Source organism: Phaethon aethereus (genome assembly GCF_964289735.1).
Source record: "Phaethon aethereus genome assembly, chromosome: W".
In the NCBI taxonomy this organism is placed as follows: Eukaryota; Metazoa; Chordata; class Aves; order Phaethontiformes; family Phaethontidae; genus Phaethon; species Phaethon aethereus.
Genome location: NC_138581.1, coordinates 25,512,187 through 25,538,086, shown reverse-complemented (window position 1 = coordinate 25,538,086; position 25,900 = coordinate 25,512,187). Strand labels below are relative to the sequence as shown.

Here is a 25,900-nt window from a genome sequence, read left to right as displayed (position 1 = left end):
TCACTGGTATTACCATGAGTATTTAATGCCAAACCTTGACAGATGTTGAGGTAGAACTCCTTGGAGAAAACTAAGAGACATTATATGGGTTCAGAAACTTAAGAACTCAAATTTTGGAGCTCCAACCTAAATAATTAGTTTTAAAGATAGAGATCTTTCTTGCTAGAAACACTGATACTTTCTCATATCTGTGATGTTTTAAGGTCTCGGCCTATGTTAATCGCCTATGGCTACTGAGTTCTAATGTTTCTGTTTCCCAGTCTCACATTGACGCATGGATCTAGCAACATTGTCTAGGGAAACAGCAGAGACTAAGTAACTGTCTATTTTTGGAAGTCTTCTGAAATGTAAAAGAATAGAAATGATTAGGATATGTCTTCTCAACTGCTTAGCACTGACTTATGAGAAAGATTACAATTTTACTTATAAAATATGTGCACTGATATGAGTCAGTAGTCCTTGATATCAGAATTAGGTGTGCAGTTAGGTATAGCAGGTCTCTAACCATAGTGATCTCTAGGAAAGTTCACAGCTGACGTGTTGTGACTTAAATTCTACTATTTAGAGTTCAGTGTTGCACTGGATGAGACTGTACCCTGATTTTTGTACCCTGCAGTACCATGAGAATTCCTTCAATATTTTCTTTAAATAAAAAAAAAGTATTTAGGATAACACATTTAAGAAATATCAAAAAATTAAATCTTGTTTGTTCATCACAAATGTAAATGAATTTTTTACCCTCAGGATACTAGAAAAGAAGGAAAATTTACTGTTTGAACCTCTTAAATAGAGCCTGACTTCCTTTGTGATATGTATTGAACCCTGAGGGATGGCTAAAACTGCTTCAGGGCGTTTTGTTTCCTGAATTAGTTGACCTGCTTGGAATTCATAAAGAAATATTTTGTATTTTTGGTCTAAAAGAAAAAAAGCACAAATGAAATTGTCTCAGCCAGAAGAAATGGATCTACATTTGCATCAACTGCTGATGATTTCATACTTGGATAAAACTTATTTTGAGGAGAAAATGTCATTGACGGCTACTTGACAAAAAGGCAAAATGCTGACCTTTTGAAGAACCCTTTGGCAGTGCTTGGTGTACAGAATATTGCCAGTATTGTCTCTTGGACAAAATGCTTGTGTTTAGTGTTTCTGGTGTTTGTGCTCCCAATAGAAGATCAAAGCATTAAAAGCTAATCCAAAACTACAAGTCTCTTCCAGAAACTAAAATATTTGTGTGAGGTGGAAATAGTCAATTCAGAGAGGATAAGATACCAGAAAGAATATGGAAATATTGAACTGACAGATATTTGCATGGGCAGTTCCACTGACTGAGGAGTAATTTGGAAGTACATCTGCTTAGATGTTAGGGGAAGGTATCTGCCATTTTCTGGGGTTTACGGTCTGGAATTCTGAAACAGCAGTATTGTCAACAGCAAACAAATATCTACTCCTTTGTGTTTAGCAAGCATGATAGGAAAAAATTGAAAGTTGGCACAGTTTATACCACTCATGGCTCTGTCCCATAGGGAGAATATATTTTTTAATATTACCAGAACTGACATTCTGTCACCTTGGACAAGCGAATCCTAAGATTAAAAATGAACATGCAGTTCAATTCAAATAAGGCACTTGTAAGCCCTTCCACCTTCCTTTTTCAAGGACTTCTGATGAGGACCTGGTAGGATGAGTGGAGCCTGTACAGTAAGCAAATGCCTACAGAATGGTTTGTATTAATTAAGAATCCAGAAGACAGATTGTTATTTTTGATTCTGTATGCTGCCTCTGGCTTCTAAATTATGTTTAAAAGCAATAAAAATGCATGGAACTGGGCATAATTTCTAAAAAGCTGTGTTTTGTAAGGGAGAAAGACCATCTCCAGTAAGGCTTCGTCCCTTCAGAAATTTTAATTCCCTGAGCCATTTTTTAATGTAATATCTTATTTTTAGTATTTGTTTATTTCAAATAAACAATAATTTGTGTGGCCAGCAGGAGAAGGGAAGTGATTGTGCCCCTGTACTCGGCACTGATGAGGCCGCAGCTTGAATCCTGTGTTCAGTTTTGGGCCCCTCACTACAAGAAGGATGTTGAGGTGCTGGAGCGTGTCCAGAGAAGGGCAACGAAGCTGGTGAGGGGGCTGGAGCACAAGTCTTATGAGGAGCAGCTGAGGGAACTGGGGTTGTTTAGTCTGGAGAAGAGGAGGCTGAGGGGAGACCTTATCGCTCTCTACAACTACCTGAAAGGGGGTTGTGGCGACGAGGGTGTTGGCCTCTGCTCCCAAGTAACTAGCAATAGGACACAAGAGGAAATGGCCTCAAGTTGCGCCAGGGGAGGTTTAGATTGGATATTAGGAAAAATTTCTTCACTGAGAGGGTGGTCAGGCATTGGAACAGGCTGCCCAGGGAGGTGGTGGAGTCGCCATCTCTGGAAATGTTTAAAAAACGTGTGGATGTGGCGCTTCAGGTCATGGTTTAGGGGACATGGTGGTGCTGGAGTAATGGTTGGACTTGATGATCTTGAAGGTCCTTTCCAACCTAGTGATTCTGTATAAATTCTGTAAGACCTGAAGATGCTCTTTTTCATGAGTCAACTGAGGTTATAGCCTTTTATAGCTACCCAGAGCTGTGAAGCAGGTTTTTTTAGCTATTTGCTAATGAGTGTCTCAGAATAAGGAAAAGTCATTTCTGTAGTCAGTTTAATGTTAGAAGGGGAGAGTAGCTTTTTGGGGGTGACTATATACAACAAAACATTTACAGAGCAATGTCTTTACAGATCAGTGAAGCAGAAGCACATCTTAACCTACTTCCAGATGTGCTTTGGTCATTCGTGCTGAAACAAATTAATACTGCCTCAGCTGCCTTTCTGACAGCTCATGGTAGAAACAGCAGAGTAGCCAGTGTGTCCTCAAGTGTTGCAGTTCATAACCTTTTATCTTCATGGGTGGCTGAGATGTAGATTTATCCTATATCTATTGGTGTCTGTGCTCAGCTGATTACATACAGCTCAGCATAGTGACCTCTGACTTGCATCATCACTTCTATGGGTCACAAAGACCTTTAATAGTAAAAGTAAGAATCTTCTGACAGATATAGTACAGGGCTTTATCTATGTGTTTCATGTAGTTCATGCTTGGGGGAAAGAAGGGAATGTGTGTTTCCTCAGATATCCTCTACACTGGTTTTCCTTTCGGTTCCCATCAAAAGTAAAAACATTGCAGGATTTTGCTTCATCTTTTTCCTTCTCCAAACAGAAAATAAAAATTTTGCTATTTCTGCACTAGGTATCTGGATAGAATAATTCATGTTCAGGAAGTATTTCAGGAAGTGAAGATTATTATCTTTTGTTCCCTGTATCCCATTCAATAAAGTTATAGCAATAACAATTCTTTATAGACAGATTTTAACACGTGAACTACATGACACTGAATTCTGGTTTCATGATATTGTGTTATTCTGTAGGCTTAACATCTAGATCAAGTGATCATTTTGGCATAATAGCTCTTGTTCTCATCCTTAATAAGTATGCTGCTAGTCATCTATTGTATGAGGCATACCACTAACAGGATGCAAGCCATTTCAAAACAGTTGTGCAGCCTAGATCAGAGTTGCAAATCACTGTTGCCACAGTCATTCTTGGTACTTGTATTATGTCATTCCCACCTCCCTTCCAAAAAACAAGCCTCTATATATTGAATAAATAGAAATGTGCACATGATACTTGAAGTTGAAATAATGAGACAAGGTTTTTGAAATTAACTGTGCACATTCACATTTCCTACTCCCATTTTCTTTCAAGTTCTGCTTGCCAAGTATTAGGTGGAGGGGGGGAATTCCAGAAGATATTGTTAACCTAAGTAGTGCTATCCAACCTGGACCAATTAACCTATCTCTTAAAGATATACATATACATCCCAACACAGATAATTTATATTTTAACATATAGAAAATTTACTTGGTTATAGCTATCATAGTCTTAAAGGTGTAAGGACTGAAGACCTGAAGAAAGATTTGGGTACCTGATTTTGTCTTATATAACTATGCTTGTATAAGTGAAGATAACACCTTTCTCAGTAAGTGTACATTGTTAGGGTTGTTCTATGTTTACTCCAGAACAAATTCTTGTAGATTAAGCCTGTTTGCTTCTATTTTGCGTGTAACGTTTCTAATAAAAATTATGCTAATCAGTTTATGCTGTTTATTCAGCAAGTTTTGAGCAGCAGTACAGGAACTGACAAGGTACTTCATTCTGCTGTCACTTAGAGAAATTCATAGTAGTAAACTAAGTGTTGAGAAATGGTCTTATTACAGAAAATAACATTTTTATATTTAGAAGGTTTTCTGAGAAGCTTTGAAGATCAGATACTTTTGGGAAACAATTTAAAATTTATTAAAATAAATTCCCCAGAGGATCAAGATTTGCTTGTTAAAGTATTTTTCACAACGTTACATACATGAAAGTATATGCAATTGCACTGGTCATTTACAAGGTATTTCTCCTGCGTATCCTGATGAATTTGTGTGGTGCCATCACAGTGAATGACTAATTGATAAGGGCTTTCCAAGGAGACTTGCAGTGACCAGATTACTTGTAATCTCAGACTCAAATTTCCCATTTGATAAGATAGAAATATCTCTCAAGTAGACTGTAGTTTTAATGCATTAAGGTATGCAAAGCAGTTACTTGCTATTGTCCTGGTTTCAGCCAGGATAGAGCTGGTTTTCTTCACAGAAGCTAGTGTGAGGCTATGTTTTGGATTTGGGATGAGAACATGTTGATAATGTGCTGATGTTTTGAGTTGTTGCTAAGTAGTCAAGGACAGTCCAGCTTCTTGTGCTGGCCTGCCAGCAAGAAGGCTGGGGGTGCATGGGGAGCTGGGAGGGGACACGGCCAGGACAGCTGACCCAGGCTGGCCAAAGGGATATTCCATACCATATAACGTCATGCCCAGTACATAAACTGGAGTTAGCCGGGGGGCGGAAATCACTGCTCGGGGATGGGCTATCGATTGCCGGGTGGTGAGCAATTGCTGCATTTGGCATCACTTGTTCTTGTACATTCCTTTGTCGGTATTATTATTGTTGTTATCATTGTTGTTTCTTTCTCCCTTGCTGTCCTATTAAACTGTTTTTATCTCAACCCATGAGGTTTTTTCCCAGTTCTCTCCCCTGTCCCACTGGGGGAAGGGGGGAGTGAGCGAGCAGCTGCATGGTGCTTAGTTGCTGGCTGGGGCTAAACCACGACACTATAAAATATGATAATTGAAATTTATTTCTTTAAGTTATAAATCATTAACTACATTAGCTATTTTTCTTCCCTTAAAAAAAAGTATTTTCCTTACTTTTGCAGAGCTGCAGGTTGTATGCAACAAAACACTTACGAGTATTACTGAGAGCAAATGTAGAGTTCTTCAGCAACTGGGGGATTGAGTTGCTGGTGACCCAGTTACATGATAAAAATAAAACTATTTCTTCTGAGGCACTTGATATTCTAGATGAGGCATGTGAAGACAAGGTGAGCATGCTTTCCCTTTTCAACTCTGTTGTGCTATGCTACTCTGTAAGCTGTTCCACCCCCACCTCCCCCCAGTAGTAAAGTAAAAGTATGCAAGAAGCTACTGATAATTTCCTTTCTTGATTGTCATTGATGGACTTCATAATAGTATATAGACCCCTCGCTGAAAATACTGCAGTATTAATGACAAGAAAATGTAGACTTCTGGATTATGCTTACTTTTAAATATGAATTCAGACTAATTCGGCTATTCTGATCATTATACTTTTTGTAAAGGGGTTATATATTAATGGCAGAAGGTACAGAAGTGGATGATATTAGGATGAGGTTAGTGCTGTTTGATACTTTTGTGAAAAACTTGCTGCCTCATTGCTTGGCAGACTCATGTAATTGTTGTAGTTGTCAGAATTATATAGTGCTTGGATAATCTCTATGCATTTTTAATTATTTTAGGCCAATCTTCATGCCCTTATCCAATTGAAACCAGCTCTTTCTCACCTTGGAGACAAAGGTTTGCTTCTACTTCTAAGGTAAATGTTGAATATGCTGTTTGACTTTACACTGTGCAAACAATAAGTGTTTATTTTTATTCATGTGTTTTAAGTGGAGTACTGACACTCTGACGTTACTTTACAGATTTCTGTCCATTCCAAAGGGGTTTTCATATCTAAATGAAAGAGGTTATGTAACAAAACAAATGGAAAAGTGGCAAAAGGTAATACTAAGAAAAAAATGTGTGTGTTTGCTTGAAATTAGAATCACAGAATCACTAGGTTGGAAAGGACCTTCAAGATCATCAAGTCCAACCATTAATCCAGCACTACCATGTCCCCTAAACCATGTCCTGAAGCACCACATCCACACGTTTTTTGAACACTTCCAGAGATGGTGACTCCACCACCTCCCTGGGCAGCCTGTTCCAATGCCTGACCACTCTCTCAGTGAAGAAATTTTTCCTAATATCCAATCTAAACCTCCCCTGGTGCAACTTGAGGCCATTTCCTCTCGTCCTATCACTAGTTACTTGGGAGAAGAGGCCAACACCCTCGTGGCCACAACCCCCTTTCAGGTAGTTGTAGAGAGCGATAAGGTCTCCCCTCAGCCTCCTCTTCTCCAGACTAAACAACCCCAGTTCCCTCAGCCGCTCCTCATAAGACTTGTGCTCCAGCCCCCTCACCAGCTTCGTTGCCCTTCTCTGGACATGCTCCAGCACCTCAACATCCTTCCTGTAGTGAGGGGCCCAAAACAGAACACAGTATTCAAGCTGCGGCCTCACCAGTGCCGAGTACAGGGGCACGATCACTTCCCTACTCCTGCTGGCCACACGATTTCTGATACACGCCAGGATGCTGTTGGCCTTCTTGGCCACCTGGGCACACTGCCGGCTCATGTTCAGCCGGCTGTCAACCAGCACCCCCAGGTCCCTTTCCGCCGGGCTGCTCTCCAGCCACTCCTCCCCAAGCCTGTAGCATTGCATGGGGTTGTTGTGACCAAAGTGCAGGACCCAGCACTTAGCCTTTTTGAACCTCATACAGTTGGCCTTGGCCCATCGATCCAGCCTGTCCAGATCCCTCTGTTAGAGCCTTCCTACCCTCGAGCAGATCAACACTCACACCCAACTTGGTGTCCTCTGCAAACTTACTGAGGGAGCACTTGATCCCCTCATCCAGATCATTGCTAAAGATATTAAAGACTGGCCCCAAAACTGAGCCATGGGGAACACCACTTGTGACCGGCTGCCAACTGGGTTGAACTCTGTTCACCACAACTCTTTGGGCCTGGCCATCTAGCCAGTTTTTTACGCAGCGAAGAGTACACCTGTCTAAGCCATGAGCCGCCAGTTTCTCCAGGAGAATGCTGTGGGAGACGCTGTCAAAGGCTTTGCTAAAGTCCAGGTAGACAACATCCACAGCTTTTCCCTCATCCACTAAGCAGGTCACCTTTTCATAGAAGGAGATCAGGTTGGTCAAGCAGGACCTGCCTTTCATAAACCCATGTTGACTGGGCCTGATCACCTGGTTGTGCTGTACATGCCGTGTGACTGCACTCAAGGTGATCTACTTGATAACCTTCCCTGGCACAGAGGTCAGACTGACAGGCCTGTAGTTCCCCTGGGTCCTCCTTCTGGCCCTTCTTGTAGGTGGGCATCACATTTTCTAACCTCCAGTCAGCTGGACCCTCTCCAGTTAGCCAGGACTGCTGATAAATGATGGAGAGTGGCTTGGTGAGCACTTCTGACAGCTTCCTCAGTACCCTTGGGTGGATCCCATCTGGCCCCATAGACTTGTGTGTATCTAAGTGGCGTAGCAGGTTGCTAACCATTTCTCCTTGGATTATGGGGGCTTCATTCTGCTCCCTGTCCCTGTGTTCCAGCTCATGGGCTGGGTACCCCGAGAACAACTGGTCTTGGTTGTTGCTAATTAAAGTTAATTCTATCCTCATGAGATCTAGATTTATCTTATGCTGGTAGGAAGTAAATAGGAACACAAGAACCATTATGAAAAATGCGTCATTGTCACGACTAGAATAAAAGTTTTTGTACGTTATTTTGTTTTTATAATTGATTTTAAGTGCTTGGTCTCATTCCTGTTGGCTTTTAGGCAATTTTTTTACTAAGTTATAAGCTGTCACTTCTCTAGCAATACTGAAATGTGTGGTGGTCTGTTGAGATTATTCGGGTTAGTCAGATGTGAAGTATTTCTTTCTTTCCTTCTTTAACAAATTCACTGAAATAATTATGGAATCATTTGTCGACTCTTTGCAAACTCATTGTATGTATGAAGTGCAGTAATTTTGGTGAGCTTCACTTTCAAACCATAAAGAAATTCAGCCTTCCTTAAGGAGCCCTTCAATTGTTCCTTCCTTATCAAGTATCATACTATAAAAACATTAACCACCTAAATGTGTTTTGACAACCTTTGTCGTCTTTTAGGAGTATAACTTAAAGTATGTTGAATTGATTGAAGAACAGCTTAATGAAGCACTTACAACTTATCGCAAACCTGTTGATGGTGATAACTATGTTCGTCGGAGCAACCAAAGGTAAATTCTCCAAAAGAATCCTCTTAGTCTGAAAAAACTCAAGAGTAACTCATTGCATTACACTGCAGTGTAGTTTATTTTAAAAAAAAATTTCAGAATTGCTGGGAAAATATATGATTTCTCTTTCTGTCAGGTTACAGCGACCACACGTCTACCTGCCAGTTCACCTTTATAGCCAACTGGTGCACCATAAAACAGGCTGCCATTTGTTAGAGTCTCAGGTGAGGATAATAACTATTTAGATCTTGAAAGATTTTTAAAGAGCATTGTAACCCTTTTTAAACACGTTTTAAAAGAGATGGCATTTAAACAGTCATTGCAAAATAAGTAGATTATGAAAGTCTCACATTACATGGGGACAAAAAGTTGTGATGACAGTCTTTGCCATCTAGTCTCATGTAAAATTCCTTCCTGACCACTGAAATATCAGAGAAATACCTTGCAACGTTTTTCTTAAAGTGATTAACAAAATCTTAGAATGGAAAGTAACTCACCAATAAATAATTTTTCAGTCTGAGTGAATTGTATATTGACAAGTAAAACTGTGCCTATCCTTTTATGCATACAAAAATGTGGTGATGAGGGAATAAAATCTTCTAATATCCTGAAGAGCTAAGAAAACAAACCCTAAACCAATTCATAGTTGCTTAAATAAATTTACTTTTAATGTGGATTTCCAAGATGATATAATGAATTGTATATAATAGTCAAAAAGTTCAAGAGAAAGCGTATATATTGTAGCGTGTTAATCTGATGAATCTGTTATCTCTATAAAATCTGAATTAACCTGATGCAGTCAGTGGTAATGTTAATATTTTCTACCTGCATATTACCATTTCTGTTAATTTATGGTTATTATGCTAGAACTACCACTATTTTACTTTAGGGTACATACTTTAAATTAGCACTTTACCTTTATTAAAACTGCAGGAGAACCTGTTTTACTGAGGTCTACTCCTTTTCATTTTCAAATGAGTTTTTTTTTTTTCTTCTGTTTTTCTCTTTCAGAATATTGTTACAGATCTAAGTTACACTGTTCGTTCCCCAATGCTGGATAAGTGGGAAGGAATTAAGAAGCTGAAAGCAGCCCTTTGGGCCTTGGTTAGTAATAGATATACAATCTTTCTGCAGCTGTCTGAGTTCTGTTATGACTCTTGATTCTGAAATAACTAAGCAAAATCCCTTAAAATCATTATTTAGGGTTTTTGTCATAAAATGTGTGTGACTTTCCAAGTTAGTGGAAAGTACCTTAACTGGACTTTCAGATTAAAATTGTTCACTGCACCTGTTTTCTTCTGAGTCTTTTAATAGTTGCTTTGTCTGTCTTCTTTTGTTGGGGGTTTTGGGTTTTTTTGTTGTTGTTGTTGTAGGTTTTTTTTGTGGGTTTGGGGGGGTGGGGTTGGTTTTGTGGTGGTGGTGTTTTTTTGGGGTTGTTATTTTGTTTTGTTTTAAACCAAATAAAAAGAACAGATTGCCACACGTAGCAACAGTATTACTATGGAACCAGTGGTTACCACTTGCTGTGGTCTATTTTTAATATATTTACTGTGGTATTCCAAAATTCAGTTTTTCTGGAAGAAAGTTGGCTGCCACTGTTGATATGTGGGAATATATATGGTCATGACATCCCTGGTATTTGGGATAACATGGGAAAAACCTAGTGTCTGTGCCTATCCAAGCTACACTCCTAAAGTTGCTTTGCCACCGCAGCTGTTCGTCTGCCTCTTTCTTGTCTTCCCCAAAGTTTATTTTGGAACATTTGTCCAAAGTGACTATTACTGGAAGATATTGTAGGTATCTAATAAAATGCCCGTTTAAGAAGAATGTAAAATGAGTAATTCAAGATCATACTGCTGGCTGTAGTAGAATTGATAAAATGAGGAATATGTAGTAGTTGTGACCAGTTTTAGGTATTATACATAGTGTCCTGAGTCCTTTTTTGGATTTGCATGACTAGGAAATGCCAAAAAGGGTGCTCAAATCTCTAATTGCTTTGAGAAGATATGGCTTGAAACTGTACCACCAACGAATAAAAATGTCGAAAGCTTTACACTGATAGTGCTGCAGATGACATCAAAATCAAAACTTATTTGACAAACTGTTTTATTCCAGGGCAATATTGGATCATCAAATTGGGGTCTTAACTTGCTTCAAGAGGAGAATGTAATTCCCGATATAATGGCACTTGCGCAACATTGTGAGGTTCTCTCTGTTAGAGGGTATGTGTATCTGATTTATACATAAAATTTACAGATGGTAGTTCCAGTAGGTTTTCAAATAGCCTTACCTAATTTATGTGAATATAGTTTTGACACTTGGAAATCAGTTATTAAAGATTGTTGATCAATCTGTCCTATACAATCTCAGAATTGTATAGGAAGTCTAAAAGAACATATAGTAAGCAAATGAAACCTGTGGGGAAAAAAAGATACATGCTACTTATTTCCTTTTTTAAAAAAGCAGTTAAAATATTTGTTACTTATCTCTCTGTTGGAATCAATTTATTATTCTTTCATTTTTATTCAGTATCTTTTTTGAATCTTTAAAAAGAAAGCATAATGTCCTGGTTTCGACTGGGATGGAGTTGTTTTTTCTTCCCAATAGCTGGTATAGTGCTGTGCTTTGGAGTTGGTATGAGAATAATGTTGATAACATACTGAAGTTTTAATTGTGGTTAAGTAGTTGTAGTGCTTATACTAAGTCGAGGACTTCTCAGATTCCCATGCTCTGCCAGTGAGGAGGTGCACAAGAAGCTGGGAGGGGGCACAGCCAGGACAGCTGACCCAGACTGGCCAAAGAGAGATTCCCTGCCATATAACATCATGCCCAGTACATAAACTGGAGTTAGCCGGGGGGCGGGAATCACTGCTCAGGGACAGGCTATCAATCACCGGGTGGTGAGCAATTGCTGCATTGGGTATCACTTGTTCTTGTACATTCCTTTGTCAGTATTATTATTATCATCATCATCGTTTCCTTCTCTCTTGCTGTCCTATTAAACTGTTTTTATCTCAACCCATGAGGTTTTTCAGAGTTCCCTCCCCTGTCCCACTGGGGGAGGGGGGAGTGAGTGAGCAGCTGTGTGGTGCTTAGTTGCTGGCTGGGGCTAAACCACGACAGTCCTTTTTGGCATCCAATGCGTGGCACGAAGGGTTTGAGATGATAACGCTTGCAGGTCACGATATCAGTTTGATTTGTATCATTCTCTCGTCCTTGCTGTACATGTTAAAGATTGGTGTTGGTTTCTGCGGGCTGCTGTACTCTGCGATGATTATTAATGTCTTGCCTGCGAGATTTGTTTTTAGAACACTGACCTTGAGCTTAATGTGGTATCATCTGAGCTCTGTACTAAAGCCGTTACTGTATTTTGGCTACTGTCTTGTGGAGGCGATTAGGAATTATACTTCTGCCTCTGAAAGGCTTTTTATGGAGGAAATGCAGAATGGTACCTTTGCTACCCTCTATCATAATGTTTCCTCCTTCATCACAATAATTTTTCAGTATTTTGAACACCCTTGGGTAGTTAAAATACTTCTGTTGGTACTTCTGAGGAACATTGTTTCGGTTTTGTCTAAGGTTGGCAAGCAGTTTAAGAATATCACCCAGAGATCTACCCCAAGGCTGGATAGTTATGAATGGCAGGGCGTGTGGAGCAGCATGGGCAAATGCGTAGGGCGGTGGGCACCTCCGGTGTTCTGGAACTTCACCCCTGAACAAGTGCAGAATCCTGATAAACTAGCAGAACCTGGCACCACGACACAGAAATAGATAGTCTTTTGCCTAATACTGCTGCAGCATTGTTTTTCCTTTAAATAAATAAGGTATTTTTCTACTTTATGTATCAGGCTCTTGTAATAATTTTTTTTTTAATAGTGTATTTTACTCAGGTATTTTAGTGCATTTCTTAAGCTTCCATTGATTTACAAATAAAAATCAGGAACAAAAAGCTATTCGGCAGTTTTGTGAAGTTTCTGCTGAATTGTTTTGAAACGGTTTCCTTTCAAGAGAGAAATAAGTTTAGTTAAATTAGATGCTATTATTGTTGCTCCTTTTTTCTATATATATTAAATACAGAACCTGTGTCTACGCGCTTGGTCTAATAGCCAAAACTAAACAAGGATGTGATGTTTTGAAGCATCATAACTGGGATGCAGTGAGACACAGTCGTAGACAGCCTTGGCCAGTGGTCCCTGATGACATGGAGCAGCTCTGCAATGAACTTTCTTCTATACCCAGCACTCTTAGCTTGAACTCTGAGTCTACCGGTTCTAGGCATAACAGTGAAAGCGAATCTATGCCTTCAAGTAAGTAACAACAAAAAAACACCACAAAACAGCATTTTGGTGTTCTTACCAACTTTTTGGCAGGATGAAATTTAGGCAAATGGTTTAAAGGTGCTATTGCAAGAAAGAGTGCAAGCCAGGGGACAGTTTTATGCATTCAGAGAGATGTAATCAAGTGAGATGAAAGAGAACAATGGCTTAGATTTACATTTGGTGTAGAAATATGAAATTTTAACATTACGGTAAGTTACTAGTTTTTTATGTCAAGTTATGGCAGCTTGCTATAATACCCTGCAGAAATCTCCATGCTTTAGGTATAAAGATGCATTTACTTGTTTGTCCTTAAAGGAATAAAGGAATATTTAGAATATATATTCTGTGTATACACACACATATATACAGTATTGCTGTATTTAAATTATTGTATATTTTGTGTTTCTAATATGTTTTAATTTTGCTATTGATATTTGGAATTTAAATCCAGAAATATACCATATTTAGATATCATTAAAGGAATGCATCAGTTGTAATCCTAGTAGCTGGATATTTGCACTGAAATAAGATAGTGTGGCTTTTCTTTTGAAGCAACGAGACCTTCAGCTCAGGTACTCCTGAAGATACTTAATTTACAATACTAAGTTCTGCAGAAAAAAATGTTGAATTAAAATTGTGGTAAAACACAGTCTCCCATTTTAGCTTTTATAGAATTGTTTATTTTTTCGCAACATAGTTTATACACTTTGAAGAAACGTCCATTTTCAGTGACAAAGTCTCATATAATTTCAGGCATGTTCATCATGGAGGATGACCGTTTTGGTAGTACTTCCACTAGTACGTTCTTCCTAGATATTACTGAAGATACAGAAAAAATATTTTATGACAGACCTGGACCTTCAAAGGACAAAGACCGTAGTCCCTTTCCTTTTTTTTCTTCTACAAGACTTGTGAAAAATCGCATTCTAAACTCTCTTACTCTACCTAATAAAAAACATAGAAGTAGCAGTGATTCAAAAGGAGGAAAGCTGACATCTGACAGTAAATCAGGCCTGAGGCGAAATCGTACTGTAACAGAACCTTCCAGTAGCGTAGACTTTCCTGCTGGGGAAGAATTCAACCCTGTTTTCAGAGTTCCTAAAATCCAGACTTTACGATTAGAAGCTTCTTTTGTTGGAAGTAAGCACATGGAAGATACTGATAGTACCCCAAGTATTGGAGAAAATGATCTGAAGCTGCCAAAAGGTCTTGGAAATGAAATTCACCGGGAAAACACAAGCAGAGAAAGGCTAATAGGAGATGGTACTACACAAACACATTTCAAGAGTCGTAGCTTAAGTTTTAATACAGATACCACAACAAGTGGCATAAGCTCAATGAGCTCTAGCCCTTCAAGGGAGACTGTAGGTGTGGATACTACAAATGTAGATACTGACTGTGGAAGTTTGAGTACTGTGGTAAGCACAAAAACAGTTAAACCAAGTCACTGTTCAACACCACAGTCTAACCACCTGCTTCTCTCAAAATCCAACTCTGTATCCTTGGTACTGCCAGGGTCTTCTCATACACTTCCCCGAAGAGCCCAGTCTCTTAAGGCTCCTTCTCTTGCTACAATAAAAAGTCTTGCTGACTATAACTTCAGCTACACAAGTTCTCGAGATGCCTTTGGCTATGCTACACTAAAACGCTTACAACAGCAGAGAATGCATCCTTCACTGTCTCACTCAGAAGCCCTAGCATCTCCAGCAAAGGATGTGCTGTTTACTGACACTATTACCATGAAGTCTGGCAGCCTGGATTCTCGGCTGACCCCAAGCCGGTAAGAGATTATTATATTCTTGTTTCTTACATCAAAGCTGTAAGAGCAATTAAATAAGAAAAGTATCTTTCTAATATTTTTTTTCCAACTTCATCTAAAAGTGACAGTTGTTGCAGGATGATTCATAACTTTGCTGAAAGCATTACCAACATTAGGTGGAGAATAGGCTAATGAGAAGTCTGAAGTTTGTAAGTGCTGTCATAGAAGCCCAGCTTTCATAGCTGTCCTCAGTCCCTTTAATGTTGTTAGTGACAAAAGAGTATGTTTCCTTCTATCACATTTACTTCCTGTTTAACTTTTTTTAATATTTAAATGCGATTGCACTGCTAACATTACTGAAGTTACAATCACACAAAACTGCTCATGCAGTCAGAGCTGTATTTCAGAAGAGAATTTTCTTGGATGTCACTTGGTGGGGTTTTAGGAAAGGGACTAAAACTATATTGCTGTTCACTGTGGCACTGAGGCCAGTGGTGAGATACTGGTACCACTGATATGCATGTGAGTTTGGCTTCTTAGCTACAACAGAGCAAAGATTTTACTCATAGGGTTTATTTTTAGATTGCAGTGTCACCTCTTTATTTTTTAGTAATATTAGCTCTTCTGAAGACTAATTGGATAGTTACAGAAGATATCTAGCTCATGAAATTTACACTGTTCCCAGCAGCTACAGTCAGTGCTTAACAACTTTCTCTTAAAAGTTCTTCTACTTCCCAAACTTTTCCTTTCAAATCAGCTTTTAGATAGTGGATTGGATTTTCAGATTACTATTGAAAGGGAAAAGACACTTTCTACCTCTGTTTTTACCTAAATATCCTGTCTCACATGAGAGAAAGGGGAGAAGTTACCAGCACATTTGCTCTTCTGTGCAGTAAGGAAGTGACTAATGCTCTGTCCCTGAATTTCAATCCGCATACCCAGTTGAGTGTTTATAGTACCTGTTTATTTCTACTAGTTTCGCAGAATCGCAGAATGGTAGGAGTTGGAAGGGACCTCTGAAGATCATCTGGTCCAACCCCCCTGCCAAAGCAGGATCACCTAGGGCAGGTTGCACAGGAACGCATCCAGTCGGGTTTTGAAGGTCTCCAGAGAAGGAGACTTCACAACCTCTCTGGGCAGCCTGTTCCAGTGCTCTGTCACCCTCACAGTAAAGAAGTTTTTCCTTATGTTGAGGTGGAACTTCCTGTGCTGCAGTTTATGCCCATTGCCCCTCGTCCTGTCACTGGGCACTACTGAAAAGAGACTGGCTCCATCCTCCTGACAGCCACCCTTCAGATATTTATAGACAGTGATAAGGTCCCCTCTCAGCCTTCTCCAGACTAAAAACTTTGTGTAGCTAAAAGTTTCCTTCCTGATTAAGAGCAACATTAATTTTTGTTTTTATATTTTCACATGATTCTGCAAAGATGCCATAAAAGTTAAGTTCTGTTCCCTTCATTCAGTTAAGTTAGAACTAGACTGCGTGTGCTGACTAAATTAAGGACGATTCAGTAGTTAAGCTGCACTGTCCTTGAAATCAGAAGTGCTGTTCCTTGCTCTGTCACTGGCTTCCTGTGCTAATGCAGGAACAAATCAGTGTCATTTCAGTGGCAGTACAGATTCTGTTGTGGCTGTAGTCATGCTGTACTGTTCCTTGCAGTCATGTACTTGATATGCAAAGCAGCCTCCCTGCAGTGGACTTTCATCCTGAGACTCAGCATGCAGTGTAATACTAACAGTATTCCTGGTGCTTAGCTGTTCATGATCTCTCGTATCAGTTGTTAGGTGCAAGGATTTGAGCTGACCTGTTTAACGTTGAACTTAAATGACTAGAGTGCTTGTATCTGAGAAGGTTAAAAAATTGCAGATGTACATATTACAAAAGATTGTCAGATTGTCTTGGTTACTGATATAATTGATTGGAAAGACTATGATTTAACTAGTATATGTATTTTTCTTACTGGTTACGGCTGAGTGTCTCCACTGAATAATTGTGGTCCTTTTAATTTCAGAGTATGTTACTACTTCCAGCTAAATATTGTCTAATTGCTGTTTAAGTAATAAATTGGAAAGAAATACTCTGTCCTTTTTTGTCTTTGGCCATTCTTCTGTCAGTCTTCAGAAAATTTTTTTTTATTCATGCTTCATTCACAAATTCAGGAGTTCATAGCAAGTAGCAGCTGTAAATTGACTTTGGTGATGTTTCTAGTTGTTCCATTTGTTCAAAAGGTTGAAAAGCTTATTTCTTTGCACAAATTATTTTGTGAGGCAGACATGATTTCATGAAAACTTATCAGTGTTTATCACTACTAATGATATATCTGTTAGCTTTTCCAAGAGAAGCAGGGACAATTGTTTAGGATTAATATGTATATCTTCATCTTGAGAGTAACTATAGAATGCTTTATTATGAAATAACTAATGCAAATGGTAACTCTGGGTTTTGAAGTATGGCTTGAGTTTTATTGCAAGTCCACTGCTACTGTAATTAGCATTGGTCAGAATTAGTAGCAAGAAAACTGTGGATGTCCTATAATCTGTGTTCTGCACATTCCCATTGCATAATAATGTCTTGAACAACACATAGTCAAACCATAATTTATTTTTATCTCAGTATAAATCTGTTAAGCTGTTATGGATGAGAAGACATTTTAATTGCCCATCTAAAAGAAAAAAATGATAGAAAATTATTTCCAAGGCAGAAAGTCCAGCTCAAGAAATAAAATGTTCACTGTACTTACCTTCAAATGTATAATAATTTGCAATAATATAATAAAAATTTACCGTTCCTAAGGAGTGTCTCTTTTTACTAGGAAGCTTTAATCCACTGCATAGACCATCTACTTAGGTTGATTAGCAGAAAGTATTAATAGGTTTTTATCTTCAATGTAAAAAGTAAAATGAGAGATGGCCAAATGAGATATTTCCATCATCAGGACTCTGATCAGCACTGAGGACTTGTTCTCCAGCCTCCTCTTTCCTGTCTCCTTTCCCAACCTATTTCTTTCTTTGTTCCTCAGGCTGCTTGTCACAGTCAGCTCTGCTCACATTGCAGGTTCAAGTTTGTTCTTTGTCTGTTCATGTTTAGCAAATTCTTCTTCCATGCTTGGATGACCCAGTGGGTGGCTCCTTTAGAATACAGGAAAAAAATGTTCCTTGCTCACATCTCTGGTACCTAGCAGGCTCAAGCTCTGTGTTAGCAGTTTAAAAGCCGAAATCTTTACTGACTGTCTGGGCTGTAAATCTTTGAAGCCTGGTAAGTTGGAGAAAATTTGTGTTCTTACAGGGTTGGCAACCTCTTAAGCAGAAGTTCCATTCTGCTATCTTTCAAGTCTCTGTCCCAGGACATAAAAAAAAAATCACAAATTTTTACCTAAGGAACTGCTAAACCATGCAATACAACATGAGACAGAACAAAAGCAATGAGCCTATAGCTGTAATTTGACAGAGTAACAAGCTCTGGGTTCTACAATGGGAAGATGAGGATAGTCTTTGTGTCAGCAGTCCTTACTTGTAATGTGTCATAATGAGAGATTTACCAAGGTTGTGATTTGTTATTTCAATGTTACAGGTTCATGAAAGCTTTAAGTTACGCTTCATTAGATAAAGAAGATTTATTAAGTCCTATTAACCAAAACACACTTCAGCGTTCCTCCTCTGTTCGCTCCATGGTTTCTAATGCTACATATGGTAGCTCTGATGATTACATTGGCCTTGCTCTCCCAGTGGATATCAATGAAATATTTCAGGTATGTATGTGATAACTTAATGGGTTCATTTGCATTTTCATACTGGAAGGTAGTTAACTGTTGCATTATCATCAGAATAGATTAGATCTACAGAAATGAGGAAAACAGGATGTGGTACTTTCAAGGAATGTGCTTTGGAGTTAGAGTTACTTTTTTTTTTTTTTTTTTAGAGTTACTTTTCTAACCCTGTTTACAGAATAGTGCTAGTCTATTTTGTATTTTGCAAATAATGACACAGACTAGGTTAGAAGTATGTTAAACAGTGGTAGCATAAATATGCTGTCATAAGATTTTTAGTTGATGGCTAGCTTTTATACTAAAATTAGCATAGTCTGTGGACATTTGTTAATATCTCTTTAGCCAACTAATTGATATGTTCATTGATCAACCATAAGTGATGTGCATAATCCCATGGTAAACTTCCTGCTACTATGACTTCTGCTGTCGTGATCTTGATTTAATATAACTTTATTTGTATATCTATCATCATAGCATTAAATTGTATTGTCTTTACTTAACCTCACAGATATATTTCTTTAAGTTAAAACAGATTATCTTAATTGTCTTATCAGTTGCCTTCCTCTCTCTACTTAGTTAAAACACATTCCCATCTAACAAACTGATGCATCACAATGTTTAGTATTCTGTTACCTAATTATCAAAAACAGGACATGGTCTATGTCAAAGGTAAATCAGTGGCTTCCTTCTCTTTAGTTTACTTGGTCTTTGCCTTTCAAACCTAAATTCCTTTCTTACTAATCTCAAAAAATTACTAAAGCTAGAGCTAAAGGCAAGGTTTTTCATCATACCTGCTTCTATTTCCCTTCTATGAAATGATTATTTTATTTCTCCTCCATAGTCTTTATGGTATGTTTATGTTGCCTCACTTCTCTCAACACTTTTTGTAGAGTTGAGACACTTCTTGATTCTGCAACATCTTACAGGCAACATTTTAGATGTCCTGGGTGGTTTTGCTCTACTTTCCTGAGGTCTCCAGTGGTGTAGAGTGATCATGGACAGATCATTAATAGCCACTTTTGGGTCACTGGTTTCCTTACAGCCTGTCACCACTATGTTTTACCATTTACTGACTGTTCATAAGCCTTGCTTAATAAACATTCATTCACAAATGTATGTTTTTCTCATTGGCTTTTCTTTACTACTCAGGAACCCATTCTTAATTTCTTCCTCCAATTAGATCTTTTTCCTGAAGTAAAAAATTGACAACATTTTATTTCCTCATAAAAAATATCTATTTTTCCTTTGTATATAATTATCACCTGTGCTAATTTTAACTTTCACTTGAATATTCCAGGTAAAGGAAACTCCATATTTCCAGAAGAAAACCATACTTCCATTTGATGACCGTGGAGCTAGGGTCTTTGCACCTGATGCAGAAGGTATCGGTTTTGTTCCTCTTCTGTACCTTTCTGTTGTTTGTTTGTACATTGGATGAGGTGGGGTGTTGGGTTTTATTTGTTGATTTTTCTTTACAGAAAATGTTGGGTTTAGATGTTAATTTTTGAGCTGTGTTCTGGATTTAGGATAGTGGCTATTAATGGTTTATGTAGTTCAAGATAATGGGGTGTTGCTTCAAAGCTTGATCCAGCTCTAATAAACTAAGAAGGAAAGTCTACGTATCTTTGATTATAACATGAGCTAATGTTAATTGAAGACTGGTAGTGATACTGCATTGAAGAAAGTAACAAAACTTAGGCTAAGATAAAATTTGTATGCCACATATATATTGAGTTGTTATATTTTGACTCCCCTTTGACATGTGAATTTATAGGAACCAATAAAGGTGTTAGATGTGTATTTCAGAAAGTAAATTTTGTCTTTCTGTGATGTTTCTGTGACAGTTGATCAGCGGAGGTGATGGAACATGGTACAAGAAAATTGCAAGTGCTCTGTAATGCCTGGCTTGTTCTGGAATGCACTTTCTTTTTACTCCAGAGTAGTCATAAATCTGTAGGGCATCAATATGTATCTTTTCAGTAGGACAACTGAAGAAGAAACATTGATACTGGTCCTAAAATAGTATAGGATAGCTGTTGTCTTGCTTCTTAGTTAACTGGAACTTTATTACAAGCACTTTGAACTTCCAAATAGACACATCTTAACTGATTATTTTTTTTTCCTCTTGTGTTGTTAATGTAATATATAAAGATGACTTTCCTGAAAGTGTGTTTCTGTAGTTTCAGTGTAAAGTTAGGATTAGGCCTGTTCAAAATTGTATTTGTTGGTATTTTCCACCCAGGGAAGAGCATGTCACTAAGGTATCTTTGGCTTGTTTCTGCACTGTTGAGTCTAGTTTCATCCTATTACAGGCACTAAGTTACAGTTTTTAAAATTGTGTTTCTGTTTTCATTGGTGCATATGTCATTTATATATCTGGTATATTGTTGTACTAATCTTGTTTGATACTATGAAAATTTATAACATTAATGTTACATGGGTATTACTGTTACTAATTTTGATATGTTAGGATTTACCACATATCTTCTTACAGTATGTGTGTTTAGAGGTTGAATTCTGTCCTTTGCAGTGTTTTGTTATATATGATAAGCTGGGACTAAAATGCGATGTTTATTTCCTGAATGCTAACAAATCTTGGGAGCCTTAACCATTCAAAAAAAGTTTCTAGATCTTCACACACGCACCCACACACACCCACACACCCCTCCCAGCCTTAAAAGGGGAAATTTAATTGAAATAATGTTTTATTAACATTGGGTGGTTTTGGTTTTTTTCTGATGTTGAATTGCTCATCTACAGGTCTTCCATCAGGTATAAGTGATGTTGTCAAAAGTCCTTTTCAGATGCTCCAACAGCAGATCAGTCTCACAGAAATAATGAATACCAGCCGTTCAGATGCCTCTCAGTTTTTAGAAAATACAGAGGATACAGGGCTACAGGAGCACACAGATGAGAATTGCCTTTACTGTGTCTGCATTCAAATACTGGGTTATCAGTCTAACAACAAAGTAAACTCTTCATATAGTCATACAGGTTAGTGTTCCTTGTGGGGAAGTGTGATAAAACTGAATGACAATATTGAATTTTGTTCATCTCTAAAACTGATGAATCTGTAAGAGTGTGTTTGTTGGGTTGGGGGGGGGGTTGTTCTTACTGACTATTGACCTTGAAATTAATTCTTCTTAATAAGCTCACTATGTAACCAATGGTATTGCTGTGGTCGTATTTCTAAAACCTTATCAAAATATAAAATTCAAAACCTTATTTAGTATTTACAAATCAATGTCCTGAAAGCTGAGGTTTGTGGTCAAACTAATGAAAAGTCTGACTTCAAAGCAAGTCTGTACCATAAAACAAAACAAAGGAAAGCTGATTGAGGAGTCTGTTGAAGTTGAGCTGTAACTTCTGGGATTTAGTCTTCTTTCTTCATATTTTGAGAATCGGATCAGATTCAGAATTATTATTTTCTTCCTAACCTTCTCTGCAGAGCTTGCCAGTTACATGCCTTTTTACAATGTCTATAATAAAAAGATAATCCCGTAATAGAAATTCCAATTTTGCTTAGTAGGAATCCTTACCATTTTACAAGTGTTATGCATTCAGGTAGTAACACAAAGAGTACTGCTGGCAAGGGGGATGATGCACAAAATGTGAGGAATGGCTGAGAGAGATGAGTTTGAGCTCAAGTTCAGTATTGAGAAGAGATGGCAAATAAAATCCCAATTGTAGTCTTCAATTAGCATGAGGGGATTACAGGTGAGGCAGAGCCAGGCTCTTGTCAGAAGCACAAAGCTGAAGGATGGGGAGACCACAGGCATGTGCTGTTGGAATAGAAATCCCAGTTAAACATAAGGGGGAAAACTCTTTGCAGTGTGACTTGATCTCATTTTGAAGCGAGCCCTTTGAGCAAGGGGTTGAACTAGGTGATCTCCAGAAGTCACTTCAGACCTATGGTTTTCTGTGGTTCTGTTAACTGCGCAACAATTAAAAGCTTGGATTTTACATTCGTCTCTCTACATCCAAAATGTCAAAGGCTGTAGATAGTGAAACCTCCCAGAAGAATCTTACTTGTCACATCTTTCTGTTGATGAAGTCAGAGCCCTTTCTGCAAGACCTGTGGTAATTGTATGAACAAAAAGCTTGTGCAATGCAAGAGCATCTTTATTATGTTATTGATATATCCATGCTCTATTTTACATGAGCTCCACATGTGATTACAGTTTTATAGGCTTCTGTCAGTACTTAAGACTTGATTATTTTCACTCTAGTATTATAAGACTCAAAAAAAGTTATTTTTAGATGTTTTGAGTATGAATTGTCCAAAATCGAACATCTAGTTTCCAGCTGTTTTATATGCTGATAGTTACCGTACATAATGCATTAATGTCTTGCATGCTTAACATTGTTTAAAAAATAAGAAAAGCGTTTGAAGTGAGGAAAAGTGTGAATAACAAAGATGCAACATCTTGTTTCTATCAGATTTTTCAGACATTCCATATACTGACTGGTGTGGGCAGACCATACACAGTCACTTAGATGTGCATTCCTCAAAATTTTCTGGAATTTCAAGCTGTAGTGATGCAGTATCCCGTAGTTCAGCTAGCAGCACCAAGAGTACAGAGCTTGTACTCGGTAAGTTTGAAAGCCTTATGATTATTAGAGACTCTTAAAGTATTTTTTAGGTATTGTGGAAAAATAATATTTTATTTATATATACTGCAACAAAGTAATGCTCTTTATTTAAACAAACAAACAACAACAACAGAAACAACTACTCAAAAAACCCACTTTGGATGCCCTAATCATTATCCAGGAAGGTATCACACAGAATAACTAGGTTGGAAAGGACCTTCAAGATCATCAAGTCCAACCATTAATCCAGCGCCACCATGTCCCCTAAACCATGACCTGAAGCGCCACATCCACACGTTTTTTGAACACTTCCAGAGATGGCGACTCCACCACCTCCCTGGGCAGCCTGTTCCAATGCCTGACCACTCGGTGAAGAAATTTTTCCTAATATCCAATCTAAACCTCCCGTGGCGCAACTTGAGGCCATTTCCTCTTGTCCTATCACTAGTTACTTGGGAGAAGAGGCCAACACCCTTGTGGCCACAACCCCCTTTCAGGTAGTTGTAGAGAGTGATAAGGTCTCCCCTCAGCCTCTTCTTCTCCAGACTAAACAACCCCAGTTCCCTCAGCTGCTCCTCATAAGACTTGTGCTCCAGCCCCCTCACCAGCTTCGTTGCCCTTCTCTGGACACAGTAGTTGCATTGTCAATGACTATGGTAGATGACATACTTTCAAACTGTTCTGCTTTAGCTTTATGACATTTTTGCAGGTAATGTAAATGCAGCTCTGTATCCAACATTACAATCAAATTGATTGCCTTTTTCTCCCACAGTGGTGTTAGTTTTTAAAAAAAAAAATCTTTTAAAAAAATTACTGAATTTCTGTAGAGAGAGAGACATTTCTTTTTTAGGCTTGTGTTTTACATTTTGAATTATCATAATTTCTTATGAAGTAGCTGGTTGCTAATTTTGCCAGTATCTGATGCAGTCAGAGCAGGTAATCACCCAGTTTGCAACATGATTTAGTGATAGAGACAGCATTGTAATGGAATCTCACAGATTTTTCTAAATGTTATACGGCATTTATGAAATGCTAGTTTACCTTTTTTAAATATTTCCATGTTAAAATTCATGAAAAGAATATTTTTGTTTGTTTTAATTTTAATGGGAATATTTATTGGTAGTTCAGAATACATACATACATACGTACTCGTGTGTGTTATGCTAAAACAGACTTATGTGGCATAAGATTAGCACAATCAAAGACTGTTCTGCTTAAACTCCATACTGTTGAATTTGTTTTTCCAGGAGTAAAATCAATCCCAGATGATACACCAGTGTGCAGAATACTTCTGCGAAAAGAAGTCTTACGTTTAGTAATCAATTTGAGTAGTTCAGTAGGAACTAAGGGCCATGAAACTGGACTCCTGACGTAAGTTAAATACATTTCAAATGTTTTAGCAACATTTAGTTGTATGTATTTTCTAAGATCTCTGAGATAGTGATTCACCTTATTTCTGACTTCTCAAAAAATTGTCAAGCAGGTATTATTGTGGGTTACAGGGGATGACTGAATGTAACATAAAAGCTAAGCAAAGAATTTTCCTTTTAATGTTTGTTCTGTTTTTAATTTCTTAGTCTTCCCCATTATTTTTCAAATCAGTAATTCAACTGTAGTGATGTTTCATTACATATCCATTATGTCATGCATCTTTAAAAAAAAAATTATAATTCTTTTTTGTTATTTGTGCCAAATAATATATATCAGATAACCAGAATAACAATCTGAAAGTATCTTCTTGAGAAACACAAATCTGCTTTAAGCAAGAATTAATTAAAGAATTAAAACTACTGGAATTAATTTATAGAAAAACTCATGTTAAAATATAGGACTATAAATCCAGGGATTACATGTTATAATAAAAAAATGTATGTTTCTGGGCTAGTGATGTTGGAAACTGACATATGACTGCTAAAAGAAAACACAGAGATGCTCAGTTTTAAAAAAAGCTTACAGGTAATTAAGTTAGTTTTTCGTATTTTTTATTACTGTACATATGGATGCCTATTCTTTGATATACTGTTCTCTTTCCACATCTGTTATTTTAAGACTAGGTGGTCTCAGAGATTCTGTACAACTTTCAAATTATATATTCTGTTTTGTCTCATTAATATGTATTTTCGTTTGGTACAAAATAATGCTCTCTGTTCTGATTTTTTTGCTTCATCAGATCCAGAATGTATAATGCCATTTACTGAAGAGTTCTGCTTTGTTAATGATGACAATCAAAATTTAATTGAACAGTTTTAAAAAATATGATGGAAATCTGTTCAAGACTTTTAAAATTTTGTTTTTCCTGTCAATCAGAATTAAGGAGAAATATCCCCAAGCATTTGATGACATATGCCTTTACTCTGAGGTGTCCTACTTGTTAGCACATTGTACATTTCGACTTCCATCTCGAAGGTTCATTCAGGAGCTATTTCAAGATGTACAGTTCTTACAAGTAAGTGGAGAGTTCAGATGCATTGAATGCACCAAAATGTGCCAACTGGGTGCAGGTTTCATGTTCTGAATGCTTTCAGATATGTCTTAAAGGAAACTATTTTATGATGTCTTTCTAGTAAAAACTCTGACGCAATTAATACTTCATCTGTCTTTTTCTTTTAGATGCATGAAGCAGCAGAGGCTATTTTAGCAACACCAACAAAACAGCCAGTAATTGATACATCATCTGAATCCTGACCTCTGTCTCATGCAGTACATTGCATGTAGACTGTCTGAAATCCTCAGACAACCTCCAACTGACTGGATAAAAAGCTTTGGAGCATCATTTCTACACTGTTCCAGAAGCTACTGGTACCTGAAGACTGAACTGAAAACTTTTTCTTCCTTAACCAATTACTGCCTCAGTCTTTTGAGCCCTTTGGGGAATTATTAAACATGACCATAGTTTTAATAATAGTAATTACCAG

At 37.8% G+C, this 25,900-nt stretch overlaps 1 protein-coding gene across 1 annotated transcript in view; it reads left to right on the top strand.

The window, feature by feature from the left end:
- Nucleotides 1-25,670, top strand: part of LOC309415129 (rapamycin-insensitive companion of mTOR-like) — a gene marked incomplete at both ends in the record, with an annotated part of 100,242 nt that extends 74,572 nt beyond the window's left edge. The window contains 16 exons of the mRNA XM_082012576.1: nucleotides 5,344-5,508; nucleotides 5,962-6,038; nucleotides 6,145-6,223; nucleotides 8,441-8,550; nucleotides 8,684-8,771; nucleotides 9,559-9,651; nucleotides 10,663-10,769; nucleotides 12,625-12,854; nucleotides 13,620-14,646; nucleotides 18,197-18,374; nucleotides 19,690-19,774; nucleotides 21,153-21,386; nucleotides 22,833-22,985; nucleotides 24,233-24,356; nucleotides 25,293-25,431; nucleotides 25,596-25,670. Of these exons, the coding sequence (XP_081868702.1) occupies nucleotides 5,344-5,508; nucleotides 5,962-6,038; nucleotides 6,145-6,223; nucleotides 8,441-8,550; nucleotides 8,684-8,771; nucleotides 9,559-9,651; nucleotides 10,663-10,769; nucleotides 12,625-12,854; nucleotides 13,620-14,646; nucleotides 18,197-18,374; nucleotides 19,690-19,774; nucleotides 21,153-21,386; nucleotides 22,833-22,985; nucleotides 24,233-24,356; nucleotides 25,293-25,431; nucleotides 25,596-25,670 (2,964 nt within the window). The remainder of the gene's footprint in view (nucleotides 1-5,343; nucleotides 5,509-5,961; nucleotides 6,039-6,144; nucleotides 6,224-8,440; nucleotides 8,551-8,683; nucleotides 8,772-9,558; nucleotides 9,652-10,662; nucleotides 10,770-12,624; nucleotides 12,855-13,619; nucleotides 14,647-18,196; nucleotides 18,375-19,689; nucleotides 19,775-21,152; nucleotides 21,387-22,832; nucleotides 22,986-24,232; nucleotides 24,357-25,292; nucleotides 25,432-25,595) is intronic.
- Between the last annotated feature and the right edge of the window lie 230 nt (nucleotides 25,671-25,900).